This window comes from Salarias fasciatus, chromosome 11 (genome assembly GCF_902148845.1).
Source record: "Salarias fasciatus chromosome 11, fSalaFa1.1, whole genome shotgun sequence".
Classification (NCBI taxonomy): Eukaryota; Metazoa; Chordata; class Actinopteri; order Blenniiformes; family Blenniidae; genus Salarias; species Salarias fasciatus.
The window spans coordinates 34924198-34944531 of record NC_043755.1 but is presented as its reverse complement, the minus strand read 5'-3'; the positions used below and the strand labels follow the sequence as shown (position 1 = coordinate 34944531).

The 20334-nt window shown below is 56.8% G+C and overlaps 1 protein-coding gene across 2 annotated transcripts; it reads left to right on the top strand.

The window, feature by feature from the left end:
* The first annotated feature begins 3346 nt into the window (after nt 1-3346).
* Nucleotides 3347-17120, top strand: LOC115397348 (uncharacterized). 2 transcript variants are annotated; one of them, XM_030103602.1, is made up of 11 exons: nt 3347-3531; nt 6200-6467; nt 6576-7690; nt 8074-8220; nt 10024-10161; nt 10315-10419; nt 11271-11420; nt 12508-12621; nt 12919-13008; nt 16432-16623; nt 16769-17120. In XM_030103602.1, the coding sequence occupies exons 2-11, from the start codon at nt 6284-6286 to the stop codon at nt 16850-16852; spliced, it is 2319 nt and encodes a 772-aa protein (XP_029959462.1). In that variant the 5' UTR covers nt 3347-3531; nt 6200-6283; the 3' UTR covers nt 16853-17120. The 2 variants fall into 2 exon arrangements, with proteins under 2 accessions (XP_029959462.1, XP_029959461.1); XM_030103601.1 differs by having other exon boundaries at nt 6170-6467.
* The last annotated feature ends 3214 nt before the right edge of the window (nt 17121-20334 follow it).

The following is a 20334-nucleotide window of genomic DNA, read 5'->3' as shown; positions in this document are numbered from 1 at the left end:
TGTAGCTTCTCTGAGGGTTAGCTTTAGCTCCTTAGCTCTAGCTTCTCTGAGGGTTAGCTTTAGCTCCTTAGCTCTAGCTTCTCTGAGGGTTAGCTTTAGCTCCTTAGCTCTAGCTTCTCTGAGGGTTAGCTTTAGCTCCTTAGCTGTAGCTTCTCTGAGGGTTAGCTTTAGCTCCTTAGCTCTAGCTTCTCTGAGGGTTAGCTTTAGCTCCTTAGCTCTAGCTTCTCTGAGGGTTAGCTTTAGCTCCTTAGCTCTAGCTTCTCTGAGGGTTAGCTTTAGCTCCTTAGCTGTAGCTTCTCTGAGGGTTAGCTTTAGCTCCTTAGCTCTAGCTTCTCTGAGGGTTAGCTTTAGCTCCTTAGCTCCAGCTTCTCGACAAGCAGAGGCAGCAGAACGTCCTTCCTGGTAGAACCTCACCGGTTCTGACTGGTTCTGGTGACTGTTGGAGTTCTTGGTGGTCTGCCTGGAGCTGTGGGCCGGCGGCTGTGTTCCTCTCCGTAGCGTCTGCCATGTCTGAAGCTCTGCAGTGATGGCGGCACTTCGGTTCTGCTGCCGGAATTCACCGAAGAAACTTGAAAACACAAAACAGCAATGCTGATTGGCTCCTCCGTCACACTGCTCCGTCCCCAGCTGCTCCACCCTTGCTCCACCTGCTCCACCCCTGCTCCACCTGCTCCACCCCTGCTCCACCCAACTACACCCAGCACCATCCAGCTCCACCCAGCTCCTCAGTCCAGATGTGCAGTGGGCGGGGCTGGGTTACCAGGCTACAAGTGAACAAGAGCACAACCAGCAAATTCTACCAAATAGCACTTCCTGTTCCACACACACACACACACACACACACACACACACACACTGATCCCAGCTCTTCTCCGTCAGCATCAGCTCCACCTGTCAGTCATCTGAAGCCTCCATCAGCTGTATGAATTAACCAGAAGCTGTTCGACTCACTCCTCCACCTTCACTCCTCCACCTTCACTCCTCCACCTTCACTCCTCCACCCGTCCCTTCAGGCTCCTTGAAGGTTGATTGTTTGAAAAAGAAAATAATGAAGGTTTTGTGATAGGAACTGAAGAACCTCTGTCCAAGTCGTCCTTTGAGAAGCTGTCCTCTTCCTGTCCTCTCCCGTTGACCTTTGCCCTCTAACATGTCCACCCTGTGTCTCCTGCCACTAAGGCCCAGTCCCATTTCTCTGTCTAGCCCCCCCCCCCCCCGCGGAGTGCTGAGGGGTGGGGCAGAAAGTAAACCCTCCGAATTGGAACACTCCTTCGACAATCGCGTATGTCATCAGTAGTCGCCGCTGCCGATGCGACAGATGCGACAATAGTTTGCCGAAGAAGAATGTTTTTCTTACATTTTAAAGCTTTATGAATGGACAGAATACTGACATTAGGAACTTCTTTCGTTGCGGACACCGCCATCTTGCCGATCTTGGAAGGCTTTCTGAGAAATCTTTCATCCAGTGGCGGCCGGTGGAGAGGGGCGCTTGTTTTGTTCGCCTGGACCATGACTGGCGGGCGGGGTTAGTCCACATCTGCATTGGTGGGGGCGCTCGTTTCCCACCCGTGCATTCCAGGCGGGCGGTGTTGAAGAAACCAGTTTATTGAAAATAATCGTCGATCTGTTGTGTTCGGAATGCGCCTGGAATGCGCAGGTGTGGAAACGAGCGCTCCCGTCAATGCAGAAGTGAATTAACCCCGCCCGCCAGTCATGGTCGAGGCTGACAGAACAAGCGCCCCTCGCCACCGGCTGCCACTGGATCATACCCCTCCGTTTGGAGTGAGCCTCTGGAGAATCTCCTGTTGGAGGGGGGACTGGCCCTCCTTGGCCCGACCCCTCCATCGGGACACTCCTACCCTCCACGTGAACGCGCAAAATGAGGGGTAGGGCCAAGGGGGAGGGGCTAAGGGGTGAAATGGGATTCAGCCTACCTGTCCACATCATCACACAGCATGAACATTGTGGAGAACCGAGGTCCTGGCAGAACAAATCATTCCTGTAGAATTTTGGAAGCTGCTGGGACGTTTGCTGGGTTCTCCAGCTGGGTTCTACTGAAACAGTTCTACTTTCACTATGATCCGTGAAGAACCGGTTCTTCCGTTGAACCGGCGGTGAGACGAGAACCGAGGCCTGCAGGAGAACAACGTTCCGCTCTCGGGGACGGAACGTGAGAAGCACATCGGCAGAACCATAAAGCACATGGAGAACGGTCTCGGTCGTCCCGTTCTCAGTTCCGGTTCCGTTACAGGGTTCTTTTGTACCACCTGGTTGCCGGGGTGACGGCCGATCGCCAGCGGACAAAGGTAACAAAGCAATAAGTGTCTGGGTGTCCGTCTCGTCTCGTCCCCCGCGGAGACACCGGGACTCGACCTGCTGACCTCTGGCTGGGCAGAGCCGCTAGCTGCTAGCGTTAGCCGCTAGCATTAGCCACTAGCGTTAGCGCATACTCCAGGATTCCCATCGATGTGAACTGAGTGTCAAAAAGGATCCCCTCCACTGTGCCCCGCCCCTCACCATGCCCCGCCCCCCGCTGTGCCCCGCCCCTCACCATGCCCCGCCCACTCCGCCCCCCGCTGTGCCCCGCCCACTCCGCCCCCCCACTGTGCCGTGCTGTAGAATAGTTGACTGTAAGTTTAGAACCTGTGGAACTAAAAGGTGTAAATGAAGATGCGTTCTGTGTCGTTCTCCGTCTGTGTGTTTTGTAAACGGTCGGGTTCTGGACCAGGGTCCAGGACCCGACTCGCCGTTTGATCCGTGTGAAAACATGAGTTCTGTCAGACGTTCCCCTCTCTGGGTGGAACCCAAAAACACTGACAATAAAGTCCTGATGAATCAGTGCTGATGGTCTGCCTCGAGTCTTCATGGACCCAAGACCAGAACCACTGACCCAGACCAGGGACCAGAACCACTGACCCAGACCAGGGACCAGAACCACTGACCCAGGCTCAGCCTCCAGTTCCTCAGCTCTCCCGCCTTCAGGGTTCCTCACAGCTCCACAGGTTCTGCTGTAGTTCAGCTTCGTTTGAAGAAAACAGTAGAACATGTGACAGGAGGTCTCAGAGGGTCTCTGGGGGGTCTCAGGGGGTCTCAGGGGTCTCTGGGGGTATCAGGGGGTCTCAGGGGTCTCTGGGGGTCTCAGGGGTCTCTGGGGTCTCTGGGGTCTCTGGGGGTCTTCATTGAGTGAATGAAGCTCAGTTCGTCAGACTGGATTTAGTTGGGATTTATTTGAATTTTTTAAGTTTAAAGTTTCAACACAACCGGAAGAAAACTAAAAAAAAAAGTTTTCCCGCCCTGCGGACAGGTATGCGTGATGACGTAACGGAGGTGTAACACTCCTGGCCCCGCCCCCTCCGGTGCTTCAGTTCCCGGTGCAGATTTTCTGTCCTCACTTCAGGACTTCAATCAGAACTTCCTCCTGCTGGGTTCTACTGGGTTCTACTGGGTTCTCCTGGGTTCCACTGGGTTCTGCTCGGCTCGGCTCGGCTCGGCTCGGCTCGGCTCGGAGTTCCGGATCGAAGCAGGAATCAGGCGGTGAGTCAAACTTTCTCCTCTTTTAATGCAGTCAGGCGTGCGCGCGCATGGAGGAATCGTCCGCGTTCACGGTGAGTGGCAGAAGGAAGAGGAGCTGTGTGTGTGTGTGTGTGTGTGTGTGTGTGTGTGTGTGTGTGTGTGTGTGTGTGTGTGTGTGTGTGTGTGTGTGTGTGTGTGTGTGTGTGTGTGTGTGTGTGTGTGTGTGTGTGTGTGTGTGTGTGTGTGTGTGTCAGCGCGCGCGTGTGTGTAGGAGGAGGCGGTGGATGACACGTGACACGGCGGCGCGCTGCGCTGTCCCGCGGCTGCAGGTTGACGTGTCCGGAGCTGGGAGGGCGGTGTACGTGTGTGTGGGTGTGCGCCCGCGCGTGTCCGTTTGTTTATCGTCAGAGGACTTCGGTCTCATCTGGAAGAGTCACGTGACGTTCTCCCAGCTTCTCCTCGGTTCTGCTGTCAGCGGGGGGGAACCAGCGGCGCGCCGCACAACTTTACCGGGGTTTTTTTCATCGTGAGAAATACAGTATGTGGCGTCACTGCGGGACAACAGACCGGGGGCTGCAGCCCCCCAGCACCCCCAGCCCCCCACTTCCCGCGGTAATGGACAGCTGGGGGGTGCTGCAGCCCCCCCAGCCCCCCACTTCCCGCGGTAATGGCTGTCAGTAAAGTTCTCTGAAGAACTGAAACTGGTTCTAGTTCAGGAACCTCGAGAACAGCTGGGTGGAGCCAGAACTGGAGAACGTCCACCCAGAGACACCCCCACCTCCACCCAGAGACACCCCCACCTCCACCCAGAGACACCTCCACCCAGAGACACCCCCACCTCCACCCAGAGACACCTCCACCTCCACCTGGAGACACCCCCACCTCCACCTGGAGACACCTCCACATGGAGACACCTCCACCCAGAGACACCCCCACCTCCACCCAGAGACACCCCCACCTCCACCTGGAGACACCTCCACCCAGATACACCTCCACCCAGAGACACCCCCACCTCCACCCAGAGACACCTCCACCCAGATACACCTCCACCCAGAGACACCTCCACCTGGAGACACCCCCACCTCCACCTGGAGACACCTCCACCCCATCTAAATGATTCAGTTACAGCCCCGGAAAGGAGCTACACCTGTACAGAGCTACACCCGTACAGAGTCTAAATGTCTCCATCCATCTTCCACCGTCTATCCAGATCTGGTCTTGGGGGCAGCAGATTGAGCAGGGATTCCCAGACTTCCTGTCCCAGACTCTTCCTGTCCCAGACTCCCTGTCCCAGACTCTTCCTGGAGGATCCCAGTCCAGAACAGACATTGGCCCTCGGTCATCAAACGGTCGCACGGCGGTATACGGGCGTACACCTGTCGTACGTCCATATGAAAGACGGGTTCGTTACTTATCAACTTGACGGTGATGTTCGGACAGATGAAATCTCACGACGGCTCTGACGTCGCGCCGCAGCTTCAGTCAGGACCGACCTGCGGCGCGGCGCAGAGAAACCTGGCGGAGCGTGAAAATAAAGCACAAGCAGCACTCGTTCAGGACAGATAAAAAATAAATAAATAAAAAATAAAATGATGTCCTTACGGAATAGCTAATAAAATTCTTCCTTGTGGGATTAATAAAGGATTTTTAACTTTCAATAAGTCCGCTGGTCCGTCCTGCACGGAGAGCAGCTGTCTTAACGTGAGAAAAGACGAACAGCTGCTGCAGAGCAGCTTCAGACCCAGCAGGGGGCGCTGCTGGTCCTGTTCATCCCCGAAAAGGTGTGACTTTATTCAGGCAGTTTTACACAATATTGCACTGCTGATAGAGTCACTGTTGATGCGCTGGCCCACAACAGGATGTGAACCAGCAGAGCCTGCATGGGTCTGGACGGAGGAGACAGGACCTGCAGGACCAGGAAACCAGCAGAGCCTGCATGGGTCTGGACCCTGGCTCCAGGGCGGGGCCCCGGTTCCAGGGCGGGGCCCCGGCTCCAGGGCGGGGCCCCGGCTCCAGGGCGGGGCCCCAGCTGCGCCTTAAGCTGCGTCACAAACGCCATTTTGCGTCAAAAGTCGCGACAACGCGAGGAGCCGAACGCGGGTCAGTTCTGAGGTCCGACGCTGAGCAACGCGGCTCGTCTGTGGCGGGAAGGCGGGGCTTCCGGCCTTTTGCTGTGTTAGCTTAGCATCATGCTAACCCTGCTGAGCGAGTGGTGTATGCTAATGAAGCCAGACGGCGGCGCCGTGCCTGGAGCGCCACGTGATCCACAGACGCTGGGAGTTTGCTGAGTTTCAGCGTCGCTCCAGGAGCTGCGCCACTGTTTCCCCGGCCCCGCCCCCTGACCTACGTCACCACGGAGACGCTCTCTGATTGGTTTGCCGCAAAATCGCGCCAACGACGCCACAACGTCTCGACGCGCCACGAAAACGTTTCGTCGCCGGTAGACCGGCGCGTTCCCGTTGTTTTCAATTACATTTGGACGCAAAAACGCGGAAATCATTTGGCGGAGTGACGCAGCGTCGAGAAGAAATCAGGCTCCTGGACCGAAGCTTCCTCAGGAGGAGGAAGCAAAGACCTCCAACAGGAAACAGCTGCACCTGTACAGACCTCCACCCTGCTGATCTCTGGGCCTCTTCTCCTCTTCATCCTCCGACTCCAGCCTCCTGGACCCTCCTGGACCCTCCTGGACCCTCCTGGACCCTCCTGGACCCTCCTGGACCCTGCTGGACCCTCCTGGACCGTGGTGGTCTCTGACTCCTGCCCTCAGCCCATCATGGCCTCCGGGTCTCGAGCCCAGCTGTGCCGGGTCTGCGGCGGGCCCCTGCAGGGGAACCAGCGCCGGTGGCTGTTCGGGGGCCCAAACAGGAGGTCTGCAGCACCGGGAGGGCCGCCGGGGACACCGACCGGGTCCCACCCAGGAGGACGTCTGTCCCGGTCCTCTCAGAGCAGCCCCTGGGGTGAGGAAGACCACCAGCTGATGGACCTGGTCCACACTGGACCTGGAAACAGACTCACAGTGTGTGTGTGTGTGTGTGTGTGTGTGTGTGTGTGTCCTCCCTCCTCAGGCAGCACCTTGTCTCTGGGGTCCTCGGGGTCCCTGTCCCGGTCTCAGTGGTCCCTGAGCTCGTCCTCGTCCCCGTCCTCCAGGGCGGTGGACCTGCTGGCGGTCCTGACCCACATCCTGGGCCGGGCGGTGCCGCGGGGCGACGCCCACGGCGAGTTCGTGTGCGGGAAGTGCGTGAGCGTCTTGGAGCGGGTCTTCCGGTTCGACTCCGTCATCTCCCGGGTCCGGGTCCTGTCGGCGGAGCGGCTCCAGCGCCTGACCCGGGAGCGGGACCAGATCCGGCAGTGGGTGCGTCAAAGCTACGGGCGCGCTGCGGCGCGGGGCGGCGGGGGCGGGGCCGAGGGCGGGGCCGAGGACGGGGGCGGGGGCGGGGACGGGGACGCCTACCGGGACCTGCTCCGGGATGACATGGCGCTGTCGGAGTTCGAGTGCTGGTCCGAGCGCTGGGACGCCTGTCCCTTCTTCATCCGGACCGGGAAGCGCTGTCGCCACGGCAACGGCTGCGAGGGCTGCGACTCCCTGCGGGTGGCGGACTCGGTCTACGAGGCGGTCTGCGGCATCCCCCGTCACCTGCCCCCCCGGACCCCGTCCCCGTCCCCGCTGAGCCGGGACAAGTCCCGCAGCATGCCGCTCCACTGGCACGGGTCCGGGACCGGGTCCGGCCCGGGCTCGCTGGCGGGATCCACCGCGTCCCTGCTGACCCCGTCCCTGCTGACCCCGTCCCTGCTGACCCCGTCCCGGACCCCGTCCCGGGCCTCGTCCCGGGCCCCGTCCCGGGCCTCGTCCCGGGCCCCGTCCCAGACACTGTCCCGGACCGTCTCCCTGCAGTCCCTGGACTCCCTGGACTCCCTGGACAGCCAGGACGTCCTGGAGACACCGGGACGCTCGCTGGACCTCCTGCTGAGGGAGCTGCGGGACATCCGGGGGACCCGGCTCAGTTCTCCGTCCGGCAGCCGGATCCCGGTCCTGGACCGGAGGGACAGGCGGACCGGGGGGGCGTCGCCCCTGGTGGGCCGCACGCTGAGCTTCGCAGAGGACGGAGCGGACCGGGGGGACGGAGACGACGGAGACGTCCCGACGGAGCTCGGAGACGACTTCCTGCCGCTCCATCCAGAGGTGAGTCCAGACCAGACCGGTCCTGGGAGGTCTGGTCTACAGCACTGAAGGGGAATCTGGGATGGAGTCTGGGCTGAGTCCTGGATCTGTTCCAGTCAGTCCACTGTGATCCGGCTCGCTGTGATCCGGCTCGCTGTGATCCGGCTCGCTGTGATCCGGCTCGCTGTGATCCGGCTCGCTGTGATCCGGTCCACTGTGATCCAGCTCGCTGTGATCCGGCTCGCTGTGATCCGGCTCGCTGTGATCCAGCTCGCTGTGATCCGGCTCGCTGTGATCCGGCTCGCTGTGATCCAGCTCGTTGTGATCCGGTCCGCTGTGATCCGGCTCGCTGTGATCCGGCTCGCTGTGATCCGGTCCGCTGTGATCCGGCTCTGTGGTTTCAGAACGGCGCCGGCCCGCTTCACGCCGCCATCAGGTTCCTGCAGGGACAGCTGGACCAGGCCCTGGACCACATCAGGACCCTGGAGGACCAGCTGGAAGGGGGGCGGAGCCACGGCAGTGAGGTCAACGGGGAGGAAGAGCGGAACAACGTAGGTGCATGCACACACACACACACACACACACACACACACACACACACACACACACACACAGGATAGAAATACAAACCTGTGTGTGTGTGTGTGTGTGTGTGTGTGTGTTCAGGGTGTGTCTCTCAGGAATCCTGCTCTCAGCGTTCTTTATTTCTTTGTTGGTTCTTTGTCGGTCGGTTCCAGAGACTGACAGAGAACAACCAAGAGTTCTGCATGTAGAACCCTGCAGAACCAGACTCGGCCCGAACGCACTGGACGCGGTAGCGCCGCGCACGGTAGCGCCGCGCACGGCGCTTCTGATGGCCTCCCATGTTAACCTATCTGACCGGCCGCACACAACGCGCAGGGGAGCGCCGCGCGCCGCGGCTCGCGCTCTGCCCCGCCCGCTCCGCTTCGTTCTATTTTTCACGCGAGCCGGGAGCGCCGGGAGCGCCGGGAGCGGCATATGTCAAGCTGGATCAAGCAGATCGGACCAGACAGGAAGTCGGAAACAGAAAAGGCAAGAGAATCCGGTCAATTTTCAAAATAAAATAAATTAAATGATGATTCGTTACAGACGGTGCTGCTCGTCCGTCTATAATTTGTCACTTGGGTCTAATCACAAGACAGATGGACACACACACAGACATACGCATGTACGCACCCAAACACACACACACACACACACACACACACACAGCGACAGACATTCACGTGATGCAGAAAAAAAGAGGACAGGAGGACAAAACGTCTCTCCACAGGTCACCAGAACACACACATCCATCCTGGCAGAGAGACGGAGGGAACAGACGTGAAAACCGAGAGCAGCCGGATCAGCTGAGAGCAGCCAGCAGACACGCCCCCAGTGCGAACAGCCGAGCGCCGGCGCCTCCGCGTCCAGTGCGCTCCCGGCGTGAGCAGAACCCTGCAGAACCAGACTCTGAGTAGAACCCTGCAGAACCAGACTCTGAGTAGAACCCTGCAGAACCAGACTCTGAGTAGAACCCTGCAGAACCAGACTCTGAGGGGACTTTCTGCAGAACCAGACTCGGTACAGAGCAGGTTCTCCAGCAGGTTCTCCTCTCAGTTCTCCAGCAGCTGAACTGAAGCTTCACTAAATAGAAACGTTTTAAATTCCAGACCGTCGTCCTCCAGAGCTGAACCTGGGCGCTGGTACCCCGCCCCGTGTCTGTCCCTGTCTCTGTCCCTGTGTCTGTCCCCATGTCTGTCCCTGTCTCTGTCCCTGTCTCTGTCCCCATGTCTGTCCCTGTCTCTGTCTCCATGTCTGTCCCTGTCTCTGTCCCTGTCTCTGTCCCCGTGTCTGTCCCTGTGTCTGTCCCTGTCTCTGTCCCCATGTCTGTCCCTGTCTCTGTCCCTGTCTCTGTCCCCATGTCTGTCCCTGTGTCTGTCCCTGTCTCTGTCTCCATGTCTGTCCCTGTCTCTGTCCCTGTCTCTGTCCCCGTGTCTGTCCCTGTGTCTGTCCCTGTCTCTGTCCCCATGTCTCCATAAATGGACTCATCAGTGGACTAATCAAGGCTTTTTTTCACTGAACCTGGTAAAACCCAGCAGAACCTGGTAGAACCCAGCAGAACCCAGCAGAACCCGGTAGAACCCAGCAGACCCCAGCAGAACCCAGCAGACCCCAGCAGAACCCAGCAGAACCCAGCTGTTCCTTGAGACCTGGTTCCCTGCAGAACTCCTGGTTCTGATGCCGGCTGGCAGCTTCTGTTAGAACCTTTCCCTCCACGTCCAGAACGCGGTTCCACAGTTTGACCTCTAGAACCTGACAGGAACCGGTCCTCTGTTCTGTTTCTGCTTCAGCATGAAGGAGGAAGCAGGTGGAGGGGGGCGGAGCTACAGGCGGGCGGAGGAGGAAGAGGAGGAGGAGGAGGAGGAGGAGACGCCGCCGTGCTGCAGACTCTCCAGACCTCGCTGCACAGCAGGGAGCGTCTGATCCAGGTGAGGGGCGGGGCTACAGGGGCGGGGCTACAGGGGCGGGGCTAAAGGGGCAGGGCTACATGGGTGGCGCTTCAGGAGCGGGGCTACAGGGGCGGGGCTTCAGGCAGGTGATCTGAGTGGGACCATCCCGCCTCTCCTGCTCCCTCCTCGCAGGAGTGCCTGGCTCTGATCGGCACACTGAGTGAGAAACACGGTTCGAGTCCGGCGCTGATCGACACACTGAGCCACAGCCTGAAGGAGCTCCTGTCCCAGAACAAGGTCTGAGTCCGACTGGCAGCAGTTCATCCTGTTAGCTTAGCACTAGCACAGACAGATAGCTTCTGTTAGCTTAGCATTATCACAGACAGATAGCTTCTGTTAGCTTAGCATTAGCACAGACAGATAGCTTCTGTTAGCTTAGCACTAGCACAGACAGATAGCTTCTGTTAGCTTAGCACTAGCACAGACAGATAGCTTCTGTTAGCTTAGCACTAGCACAGACAGATAGCTTCTGTTAGCTTAGCACTAGCACAGACAGATAGCTTCTGTTAGCTTAGCATTATCACAGACAGATAGCTTCTGTTAGCTTAGCATTAGCACAGACAGATAGCTTCTGTTAGCTTAGCATTAGCACAGACAGATAGCTTCTGTTAGCTTAGCACTAGCACAGACAGATAGCTTCTGTTAGCTTAGCACTAGCACAGACAGATAGCTTCTGTTAGCTTAGCATTAGCACAGACAGATAGCTTCTGTTAGCTCACTGAATATGTTAGCTGACCATCTGTAGTCTGGTTCTTGAGGGGTCTGTGGTTCTTGAGGGGTCTGTGGTTCTTGAGGGGGTCTGTGGTTCTTGAGGGGGTCTGTGGTTCTTGAGGGGTCTGTGGTTCTTGAGGGGGTCTGTGGTTCTTGAGGGGGTCTGTGGTTCTTGAGGGGTCTGTGGTTCTTGAGGGGTCTGTGGTTCTTGAGGGGGTCTGTGGTTCTTGAGGGGGTCTGTGGTTCTTGAGGGGGTCTGTGGTTCTTGAGGGGTCTGTGGTTCTTGAGGGGTCTGTGGTTCTTGAGGGGGTCTGTGGTTCTTGAGGGGGTCTGTGGTTCTTGCTGGTCTGGTTCCTGAAGGTTCTGGTCCCCTGCAGGACGCTCTGCAGGCGGTGAGCGGGGACATGTCCCAGAAGCAGAAGAACCTGCAGGCTGAGCTGGAGACGCTGCAGAGGACGGGACAGGACCGAGACCGGGACCTGGACACTCTGAACGCGGTCCTGCGGGGAAACCAGGACCTCATCAACGTAAGACCTGTCCTCCGGGCTCCCCTAGGAACCTTCCAGTGTTAGAATGTCTCCAAACTGAGTCCTGGGACCGGGACCGGGGACGTCTCTGGTCCTGCTCCTGGGACCAGGGGAGTTGGACGTGGTTCCATGTGGTTTTGACGGCTGTGAGACGTCCCTGAGGACGGTGTCTGAGGGGACGGGGTCTGAGGGGACGGGGTCTGATGGGACGGGTCTGAGGGGACGGGTCTGATGGGACGGGTCTGATGGGGACAGGGTCTGATGGGGACGGGATCTGAGGGGACGGGTCTGATGGGGACGGGTCTGATGGGACGGGTCTGATGGGGACGGGATCTGAGGGGACGGGTCTGATGGGGACAGGGTCTGATGGGGACGGGGTCTGATGGGGACGGGTCTGATGGGACGGGTCTGATGGGGACAGGGTCTGATGGGGACGGGATCTGAGGGGACGGGTCTGATGGGACGGGTCTGATGGGGACGGGATCTGAGGGGACGGGTCTGATGGGGACGGGGTCTGAGGGGACGGGTCTGATGGGACGGGTCTGATGGGACGGGTCTGATGGGACGGGTCTGATGGGGACAGGTCTGATGGGGACGGGTCTGATGGGACGGGTCTGATGGGACGGGGTCTGATGGGGACGGGTCTGATGGGGACAGGGTCTGATGGGGACGGGATCTGAGGGGACGGGTCTGATGGGACGGGTCTGATGGGGACGGGATCTGAGGGGACGGGTCTGAGGGGGACGGGGTCTGAGGGGACGGGTCTGATGGGACGGGTCTGATGGGACGGGTCTGATGGGACGGGTCTGATGGGGACAGGTCTGATGGGGACGGGTCTGATGGGACGGGTCTGATGGGACGGGGTCTGATGGGGACGGGTCTGATGGGGACGGGGTCTGATGGGGACGGGGTCTGATGGGGACGGGATCTGAGGGGACGGGTCTGATGGGACGGGTCTGATGGGGACGGGATCTGATGGGACGGGTCTGATGGGGACGGGGTCTGATGGGGACGGGGTCTGATGGGGACGGGGTCTGATGGGGACGGGTCTGATGGGGACGGGTCTGATGGGACGTCTTCCCTGCAGGACCTGCAGGAGGCGCTGCAGCAGCAGCAGCAACAGGCGGAGCTGTGGAGACGGACGGAGGACGCTCTGAGGACACTGCTGAGGGACAAGGAGCAGCTGATCCAGCAGCTGGAGGTCTGTCATCTGTCTGTCCCTCCCATCTGTCCTCCAGTCTGTCCTCCAGTCTGTCCTCCTGTCTTTCCCTCCCATCTGTCCTCCTGTCTGTCCTCCTGTCTGTCCTCCAGTCTGTCCTCCAGTCTGTCCTCCAGTCTGTCCTCCTGTCTGTCCTCCTGTCTGTCCTCCAGTCTGTCCCTTTTTGTTTCTTCAGAGTTTAAATTGTCTCTTGTCTCCTGTCTCCGTCTCACACCGTCCAGCAGGTTGTCTTCGTCCCGCCTTCACTGACTTGTCTCATTCTGCTCTCTGATTGGTCAGCGTGCAGCGGGGGGCGGAGACGGTCCCGCCTTGTCTCTGGATGTGGACAGGCTGTCCCGGAGCCTGGAGGACGTCCAGCAGCTGCTGCAGGTGAGAACCCGGACCGGGGTACAGATCAGGATCCAGATCCTGGTCTGGATCAGAGTCCAGATCAGGATCAGAGTCCAGATCAGGATCAGAGTCCAGATCAGGATCTGGTCCTGATTTTCCAGAATAAAGTTTTTCATTCAGTGGAGCTGGAACAGTGAAATGATGTGAAGCTGGAGACCAGGACCAGGACCAGGACCAGGACCAGGACCGGGGGACTGGAGGACTGGAGGACTGGAGGACTGGAGGACTGGAGGACTGGAGGACTGGGGGACCGGGGGACTGGGGGACTGGGGGACCGGGGGACTGGGGGACTGGAGGACCAGGGGACCGGGGGACCGGGGGACCGGGGGACTGGAGGACTGGGGGACTGGGGGACCGGGGGACTGGAGGACTGGGGGACTGGGGGACCGGGGGACCGGGGGACTGGAGGACTGGGGGACTGGGGGACCGGGGGACTGGGGGACTGGAGGACTGGGGGACTGGGGGACCGGGGGACTGGGGGACCGGGGGACTGGGGACCGGGGGACTGGAGGACTGGAGGACTGGGGGACTGGGGGACTGGGGGACTGGGGGACTGGGGGACTGGGGGACCGGGGGACTGGGGGACCGGGGGACTGGGGGACCGGGGGACCGGGGGACTGGGGGACCGGGGGACCGGGGACCGGGGGACTGGGGGACCGGGGGACTGGGGGACTGGGGGACTGGGGGACCCGGGGGACGGGGGACCTGGGGACTGGGGGACCCGGGGACTGGGGGACCCGGGGGACTGGGGGACCGGGGGACTGGGGGACCGGGGGACTGGGGGACCGGGGGACTGGGGGACCGGGGGACTGGGGGACCGGGGGACTGGGGGACCAGGGGGACCCGGGGGACTGGGGGACCGGGGGACTGGGGATCCACTGTTCTCATGCTGATTCCAGATGTTTCTTGTTTGACAGAATATTTTTAATGAAAAGATAAAATCCTGTTTTATAAGAACGAAGGAAACGAGACGAAGTTTAACTGGCGAAGAAAAATTCAAGTTTCTGAAAGTTTCAAAACACAAAATGGATCAAAACTGAAAGGAAACTCTCTGGAGAGAAAACAGATCAGATCCATCCAGCAGATTCCAGCAGATTCCAGCAGATTCAATCAATCAATCAATCAGTGTATGTCTGTACAGCCTGGTATCAGAGCAGCAGCCTCAGAGGCTTCAAGATGTTACTTCAGTCGCTAAAAATGTCAAAGCTTGATAAGGACTGTGATGATAACATGAATCACAGTGTAGTGTGGATATGAACAGTCGGACAGAACAGGGTGAGAACGTTGACATCAGTCCACAGCAGCTGGTCAGTGACCGGACCGAGTCCTGTTCCAGTGTTACAGCAATGAAAACAGTGAAGAAGCATCAAGTTAATGTCAGATTCACAGTCAGGAGACAAACGAAGCAGCCAGCGCTCAGACCCTCACACCCGGCAGGAACACACTCAGACCCTCACACCCGGCAGGAACACACTCCAGAACACACCCGGCAGGAACACACTCCAGAACACTCTCCAGAACACACTCCAGAACACTCTCCAGAACACTCTCCAGAACACTCTCCAGAACACACTCCAGAACACTCTCCAGAACACTCTCCAGAACACACCCGGCAGGAACACTCTCCAGAACACACTCCAGAACACTCTCCAGAACACACCCGGCAGGAACACTCTCCAGAACACACTCCAGAACACTCTCCAGAACACACTCCAGAACACTCTCCAGAATACACTCCAGAACACACCCGGCAGGAACACACTCCAGAACACACCCGGCAGGAACACTCTCCAGAACACACCCGGCAGGAACACACTCCAGAACACACTCCAGAACACACCCGGCAGGAACACACTCCAGAACACACTCCAGAACACACTCCAGAACACACTCCAGAACACACCCGGCAGGAACACTCTCCAGAACACTCTCCAGAACACACTCCAGAACACTCTCCAGAACACACTCCAGAACACTCTCCAGAATACACTCCAGAACACACCCGGCAGGAACACACTCCAGAACACACCCGGCAGGAACACTCTCCAGAACACACCCGGCAGGAACACACTCCAGAACACACTCCAGAACACACCCGGCAGGAACACACTCCAGAACACACTCCAGAACACACTCCAGAACACACCCGGCAGGAACACACTCCAGAACACACTCCAGAACACTCTCCAGAACACTCTCCAGAACACACTCCAGAACACACCCGGCAGGAACACACTCCAGAACACACTCCAGAACACACTCCAGAACACACCCGGCAGGAACACACTCCAGAACACACTCCAGAACACACTCCAGAACACACTCCAGAACACACCCGGCAGGAACACACTCCAGAACACACTCCAGAACACACTCCAGAACACTCTCCAGAACACACTCCAGAACACACTCCAGAACAACTCTCCAGAACACACTCCAGAACCACTCTCCAGAACACTCTCCAGAACACTCTCCAGAACACTCTCCAGAACACACTCCAGAACACTCTCCAGAACACTCTCCAGAACACTCTCCAGAACACACTCTCCAGAACACTCTCCAGAACACACTCCAGAACACACTCCAGAACACACTCCAGAACACACTCTCCAGAACACTCTCCAGAACACTCTCCAGAACACTCTCCAGAACACTCTCCAGAACACACTCCAGAACACTCTCCAGAACACTCTCCAGAACACTCTCCAGAACACACTCCAGAACACTCTCCAGAACACTCTCCAGAACACACTCTCCAGAACACTCTCCAGAACACACTCCAGAACACACTCCAGAACACACTCTCCAGAACACTCTCCAGAACACACTCTCCAGAACACTCTCCAGAACACTCTCCAGAACACTCTCCAGAACACACTCCAGAACACTCTCCAGAACACACTCCAGAACACACTCCAGAACACACTCCAGAACACTCTCCAGAACACTCTCCAGAACACACTCTCCAGAACACTCTCCAGAACACACTCTCCAGAACACTCTCCAGAACACACTCCAGAACACTCTCCAGAACACACTCTCCAGAACACACTCTCCAGAACACACTCCAGAACACACTCCAGAACACACTCCAGAACACTCTCCAGAACACACTCTCCAGAACACACTCTCCAGAACACACTCTCCAGAACACACTCCAGAACACTCTCCAGAACACTCTCCAGAACCCAGTGGAGGAGAAGAGATCTGCGGAGAACCACCGTCTGGAGGATCCCTCTCCCAGGGACGCACAGCTTCGGCAGCAGCTAGCATGAGACAATAACATTCCAGCAGATTCCAGCAGATTCCAGAAGATTCCAGCAGATTCCAGCAGATTCCAGAAGATCAGTGAATGAAAATTAACCTTCTTGTCCCGGTCTCCCCTGGTCCCTGGTGGTCCAGAGCCAGCAGCAGGGTCAGAGGTCGTCGGCGACCCGGGCGTCCCGGCAGCTCCAGCAGAACCTTGGCCTCCTGCGGGAGGAGCAGAGGAGGCGGCGGGAGGAGCAGCGGCTGAGGGCGGAGCAGGGGGCGGAGCTACGGAGGCTGGAGGCGGGGCTGAGGGCGGCGCTGACGGCCAGGGACACACTCATCCAGGTGTGTGTGTGTGTCAGTGTGAGTGTGTGTGTGTGTGTGTGTGTGTGTGTGTGTGAGTGTGTGTCAGCGTGAGTGTGTGTGTGTGTGTGTGTGTGTGTGTGTGTGTGAGTGAGTGTGTGTGGTTCTAACTCTCCTTGTTCTCCAGGAGATCCTTCAGGATGCAGAACAACGAGACGTTCTGATGAGAGAACTGCAGGAGAAGAACCCAGCTGTCACACACACACTCTGACACACACACACACACACACACACACTCTGACACACACACTCACACACAGCGGCGTGGTGACAGGCTGACAGGCTGTACCTGGAGCTCACAGGGACACAGTCCTCCACTGTCAGAAGGAGAAAACAGCACCTTGAACTGGCTGCACTCCTCCTCCAGCCGTTACTCCATCCATCCGTCTGCCCACCCATTCACACATCCCTCCCTCCCTCCATCCATCCCTCCATCCATCCATCCCTCCCTCCAGCCCTCCATCCATCCATCCATCCCTCCCTCCAGCCATCCATCCATCCATCCATCCCTCCATCCATCCATCCATCCATCCATCCCTCCCTCCAGCCCTCCATCCATCCATCCATCCCTCCATTCATCCATCCCTCCCTCCATCCATCCATCCATCCCTCCCTCCAGCCCTCCATCCATCCCTCCCTCCAGCCCTCCATCCATCCCTCCCTCCAGCCCTCCATCCATCCATCCATCCATCCCTCCCTCCAGCCCTCCATCCATCCTCCCTCCAGCCCTCCATCCATCCATCCATCCCTCCATTCATCCATCCATCCATCCATCCATCCCTCCCTCCAGCCCTCCATCCCTCCCTCCAGCCCTCCATCCATCCCTCCCTCCAGCCCTCCATCCATCCATCCATCCCTCCATTCATCCATCCATCCATCCATCCATCCCTCCCTCCAGCCCTCCATCCCTCCCTCCAGCCCTCCATCCATCCCTCCCTCCAGCCCTCCATCCATCCATCCATCCCTCCATCCATCCATCCCTCCCTCCAGCCCTCCATCCATCCATCCATCCATCCATCCATCCATCCGGCCATTTGTCTCTCTCCTCTGTTTGGCTATATGATTGAAACAAGTGCTGCTGACAGACACACACACACACATGCTGACACACACACACACACACACACAATCTGACACACACACACAATCTGACACACACACACACACGCTGACACACACACACACACAATCTGACACACACACACACACTGACACACACACACACGCTGACACACACACACACACAATCTGACACACACACACACACTGACACACACACACACACTGACACACACACACACGCTGACACACACACACGCTGACACACACACACACACACACACACAACACACACACACACACACACACACACACACACACAATCTGACACACACACAATCTGACACACACACACACACACACATGCTGACACAATCTTTTAAAAGGTTCCTGGTTCTCCTGTTCTTCCTGGTTCTCCTGTTCTTCCTGGTTCTGCTGTTCTTCCTGGTTCTGCTGTTCTTCCTGGTTCTGCTGTTCTTCCTGGTTCTGCTGTTCTTCCTGGTTCTCCTGTTCTTCCTGGTTCTGCTGTTCTTCCTGGTTCTCCTGTTCTTCCTGGTTCTGCTGTTCTTCCTGGTTCTGCTGTTCTTCCTGGTTCTGCTGTTCTTCCTGGTTCTGCTGTTCTTCCTGGTTCTCCTGTTCTTCCTGGTTCTGCTGTTCTTCCTGGTTCTGCTGTTCTTCCTGGTTCCTTCCTGAGGTTGTTTGATTTTTTTTCTGTTCTATATGTTTGAGAACTTGATGGATTGTTGAAGAACCGACTGATTGTTTTTCTTCAACTCAAGAGGAATAAAGTCTCTGATTCACTCCTCTTTTTCTTCCTCAGACGTTCTTTCCGTAGCGTCTTAGAACCTGCAGAACGTTTCCTCTCTGTGTTCCTGGTTCATCAGTCTGACACATGAGAACCCACAGAACCACTGCAGAGACCGAAAACACAGACGTTTTATTAAAGCCATACTTCAACATTTTGGCAAACTGGCCCATTGAGCTCAACTCCTCAGTCATCAGAGCAGCAGACTGACTGTTTCTGTGAGGCGAGCTGTTGTTCATCCAGAGGTGAGTCAGGAAGGTTTTCAGGACGGACACAATGGAAGTGGACGGTATTTTTGTTCCCCCTCGTCAAACTCATCAAATACACAATCCAACAACCCCAAAACACTTTGGTGGACACGTTATAATCCACACATTCACTACGCTGTGGAATATTAATGCAAAATGACCAGATTGAGTTGTTTATGTGAAGATTGCTGAGACGGAACTACTTACTAAACATGGCGTCTGGGCGTAGTGATTTAGAAAAGGAAAAGTAGTTCCCAGTATTTGCTTCAGTGTCGTAACGCTACAGTATTATTTGTTGGTGTTCCACAGCGTAGTGAAACAAAAATACCGTCCACTTCCATTGTGTCCGTCCCGAAAACCTTCCTGACTCACCTCTGGATAAACAACAGCTCGCCTCACAGAAACAGTCGGTCTGCTGCTCTGATGACTGAGGAGTTGAGCTCAATGGGCCAATTTGCCACAATGTTGAAGTATGGCTTTAAAGGGGAATGGTCGTTTTTACAATCTGGACCTTATTTCACATTCGTCACAACAACATTTACTCACTCGTTTGACTTTCGTGTGATTTGCAGTTGGTTCGGAGATAATCAGATCCTCCCATATCCATATAAGGCAGCGGGCGGGGCGCCGACATGCAGCCGTTACAGACGCTCTTTTCTCTTATGTTTGCTGTGGAGTGGTAGATACATGTAAATTTATTAAGTCAGCATCACTTAGCGCTATTGGGAAGTCTGTAAACCGGCTAGATTGAGCAACTCTCCGGGAGCGCTGAAGCGATGATGTCATCACACTGCGCCGTGGCGCACATTCATTCTGTTTGTTTACATGGAAGCAGCGTCTCTGCTCTGCAGTCAGACCACGGCATCTCCATCGGCTTTTTAAGGCAGTCAGAGTTTATTTTCAGCTGGTTGTAACTTTGGTACAATGGTTCCAGTGTGCATATATCCTGCTGTGAAAGTGAAATGACCAGCTGGACGTCACTGAGCTCACAGGCTCCCACTGCGTGACGGGATTTATTGAAGCTGTGGCTAATGGCGCTCAACATGGACCCCAGCATCACAGTTCCAACTTTACGACGTTTGGATTATCGGGTGTGTAGTGCCCACTTCACATCGGAGGACTTCTTCCCAGTTCAGGGAAGAAATGAAGGCCAGAAGATCCAGAGAATGAACCTCAAAAAGAATGCCATTCCAGCGGCTGCAGGAGGAGGACAGGTCGAGGTAACGTGATGCTAATAATATTCATTTTTTTCTTTACTAATGTCTACAGTTGGCTAGAATGTTATAAACTTGTTCCTACTCCTTTTGAGCAACAGTGTACAGAATATTTTACTGTTTATGTACAACTCTTGTCATTGACAGATATACTTGTATCATCCTTTGTTGTTGCTCAAATGAACTAAACAGTAAACATCCAGCCTCTAGACATTAGTAAAGAAAAAAATGAATATTATAAACATCATGTAACCTCGACCTGCTCTCCTCCTGCAGCCGCTGGAATGGCATTCTTTTTGAGGTTCATTCTCTGGATCTTCTGGCCTTCATTTCTTTCCTGAACTGGGAAGAAGTCCTCCGATGTGAA

What these genes read in the sequence shown, in the direction of transcription:
- LOC115397348 (XM_030103602.1), top strand. Translation starts at nt 6,284, where the DNA reads ATGGCCTCCGGGTCTCGAGCCCAGCTGTGCCGGGTCTGCGGCGGGCCC. An exon ending in GAAACCAGGACCTCATCAAC is followed by an intron (nt 11,421 to 12,507) that starts GTAAGACCTGTC and finishes TCTTCCCTGCAG; the next exon opens with GACCTGCAGGAGGCGCTGCA. An exon ending in AGCTGATCCAGCAGCTGGAG is followed by an intron (nt 12,622 to 12,918) that starts GTCTGTCATCTG and finishes CTGATTGGTCAG; the next exon opens with CGTGCAGCGGGGGGCGGAGA.